Source organism: Montipora capricornis, chromosome 8, assembly GCF_036669925.1.
Source record: "Montipora capricornis isolate CH-2021 chromosome 8, ASM3666992v2, whole genome shotgun sequence".
Taxonomy (NCBI): Eukaryota; Metazoa; Cnidaria; class Anthozoa; order Scleractinia; family Acroporidae; genus Montipora; species Montipora capricornis.
In genome coordinates, this window is record NC_090890.1 from 46,481,473 (window position 1) to 46,483,972 (window position 2,500).

General features: G+C 40.5%; 2 protein-coding genes and 1 long non-coding RNA gene across 3 annotated transcripts in view; 1 reads left to right on the forward strand and 2 right to left on the reverse strand.

The window, feature by feature from the left end:
* The window catches only part of LOC138060176 (uncharacterized), a 343-nt gene extending 94 nt beyond the window's left edge, over positions 1 to 249 (reverse strand). Inside the window, exons 1-2 of the long non-coding RNA XR_011134303.1 lie at positions 120 to 249; positions 1 to 37 (exon numbers count right to left, since the gene is read on the reverse strand). The exon at positions 1 to 37 is cut by the window's left edge and continues 94 nt beyond it. This is a non-coding gene — a long non-coding RNA (uncharacterized lncRNA). The remainder of the gene's footprint in view (positions 38 to 119) is intronic.
* Positions 1 to 1,085, reverse strand: part of LOC138060174 (protein HID1-like) — a 39,357-nt gene extending 38,272 nt beyond the window's left edge. Inside the window, exon 1 of the mRNA XM_068905896.1 lies at positions 636 to 1,085. Within this exon, the coding sequence (XP_068761997.1) occupies positions 636 to 638 (3 nt within the window). The 5' untranslated portion in view covers positions 639 to 1,085. The remainder of the gene's footprint in view (positions 1 to 635) is intronic.
* Positions 1 to 2,500, forward strand: part of LOC138060175 (PH domain-containing protein DDB_G0275795-like) — an 8,776-nt gene that overhangs the window by 552 nt on the left and 5,724 nt on the right. Inside the window, exons 2-3 of the mRNA XM_068905897.1 lie at positions 437 to 505; positions 1,641 to 1,676. Coding sequence (XP_068761998.1) covers positions 437 to 505; positions 1,641 to 1,676 — 105 coding nt within the window. The remainder of the gene's footprint in view (positions 1 to 436; positions 506 to 1,640; positions 1,677 to 2,500) is intronic.

The following is a 2,500-nucleotide window of genomic DNA, read 5'->3' on the forward strand; positions in this document are numbered from 1 at the left end:
TCGAAACTTGCGTCGAAACAACGGATCCCAGCTGAAACTGTAGGTACATATTCTAAGCAATTCGCTGACACTTGTAAGGAAGCTGGCACACTTCTCGTACCGTTTAGTTTAAATCTTACCGAAAGTGAGGTGATTTGGTACCATGCGAGGCCATTGATTGTTGGGAATCTCTGGGAATAAATCGACCCTGTTTACATTCCTGCTCGAACTCCCCATTGTTTTTCAGAAATAACTTATACAGGAATTGTTTACGCGACACCGCGCCCGAGTGGCACGACTGCTCGCTCAGCTCAGCCTTGAATTCAACGGAAACGAGAAAGCACTCCTTAAATATTCACATTTATGGTGTGACAGAGTGACTGTGTCACTAGCTCTTTGTTTGAAGATTTGATATCAATGTTTTAGAAGCTTATGTTATTAATTTTACCTTTTGAAGGGATTCCGAAAAAGATGGTTTACCCTAGATGGACAGTACTTAACATACTACAGAGCTGCAGAAAAAACGGTATAATATGTTCCCCAGTACAAAGAGAGAATAATTATAATTATGAAGCATCAAGATCAGTGATCTTCCTTGGCCTTTGGAGAAGTCGTTGTTCTACTTATAAATTTATTGCTGTTGATATCATACCTACCATTATCCAAATGTTGCTAAATATTAGACTCAGTGACTTGTCGGTGTCATTAGCATAAGCCGAGCTTGTGCGCAAAAGATGTATTCAGAAATGCAGCCAATGGATTCATGTTCTTTATGGCAGAAGTCCATTAACCCAGAAATCTCTATCTGGAGTGGAATGTGACCCATCAGTTGTCCGGTACTAGAGTTTTGCAGGAAAAAACGTGGCTGTATCACTCCTCGCACAATCCATGATTTTGCATCAACCAATCTTCAATCAATCAATCTTTATTATTTATAACACGCGCGTGAACATATGAATAGGATCAAGCGTGAGCAATCCCTCATACGGTGTCGTACTACAGCTGCATTTGGTTGTGTTGTGGTCATCAGCCTCAATCTGATTGACCATAATGTGGTCGGAGCCGTATTCTAAATGTTAATAGATAATACAGTAAACTGATAAATCAAAGCCAAATGAAAGAGATCAACACTTCAGGGTTATTGGCTCCTCTTTATGGCATTATTAAGTGTCCCTCTTCCTCCTCCCCTCCCTGAAAGAAAAACCCACCACTCCTCAAGTAAACATCGCACCTCAAATTCCTCTTTCACCCTGTCACCGTTTTGTCGATTCAACGCGTCACTCAGGATGCATGTATTAGAACGGCTCGCATTCAGAAAACAATAGACACAAAGTAAATAGCAGATTGCCTTCTGTGACAAAACTCATGCACAAGTTAAGGAAACAAAATGTAACCTGCAATGATGTGACAAAGATTCCCCTGCCCTTCTGTGGCAGACTCTTCCTTTGTACAGTGAAATTAGAGGTTTTAAAGAACTTCATAGTCTCTGGATTCAACCGTAAATGATGCATAGAGTGTACACCTCGTTGGTTCTTTTTGGACGCGAAAAGGCCCTCACACGCTAAGTCTGACCTTACAAAGTTCTGGAGGAAATTTTGTAGTCATCTGCAAGAGCGTTGTACAATGTAGTTTCTTGAAACTACCCTCTTTTTTTTCCACAGGAAGAGAATTGCCTTGGAACTATTGATTTTAGCCAGGTGTGCAATAATATCTAGTATTAATAGTAAAGGCACCTCAATCAAGCCCTTTGAGTCCATATTTTGTGATGTCTTTTCCCCGGCCCGTTTTCATAATTATAATTTGTTTTGATACCTTTGGAGAAAACATTGGCAGTCTGCCACGATAAACTCGGTCAGGTTTCCATTTTGTAGTTTCGCTGATCGTTAATATACACTTTATCCCACTGACCATAGCAAGAGAGTTCACTTTTTTTGCTCGTGAGTTTGGCGCCTTAGCGATATTGTACGCACTTCTGATTCGACTTGGTCGTTAATTTTAGATTACTTTAAAAGATAACAAACCATTCACTCACCCAACCCCCATGTAAAAGAAAGCTGCACCACCCCACCCATTGATAATTGATATTGGTAAGTGCCAAAATTGGCAAAAGTGCTTTTCACGCGTTCTGATTGGTGAACTAAAAGAACTATTCACCTCCGGGCAGCGGAAGAGATACAAAATGGTTTCCCTTAATCGGAATTGTTTCTGTATTTTTCGGTTATTCAGCTTGTATAGTTTAAACTTCAAAGCGAACGAGTGTCGTGGTTTATGGAACAACTTAAGCACTACTTGCAAAAAAGCCTGAGATAAATCCAAGCTTAAACTTGATTCGAACCCATGCACACTGCATTTTCGCATGGAAAATTAAGACACTCCTCGATCTTTTTCAGATAAGACTCATCTAGGAAAGATCGAAGCGGCCCTGCTCATACTTTCAACTGTCTTAGGATACTTGTAACTTCTCGCAAATGTCCACCCTTCCAAATAGTTTGATAAGCCAGTGGTAGAGGCGACCGATTGA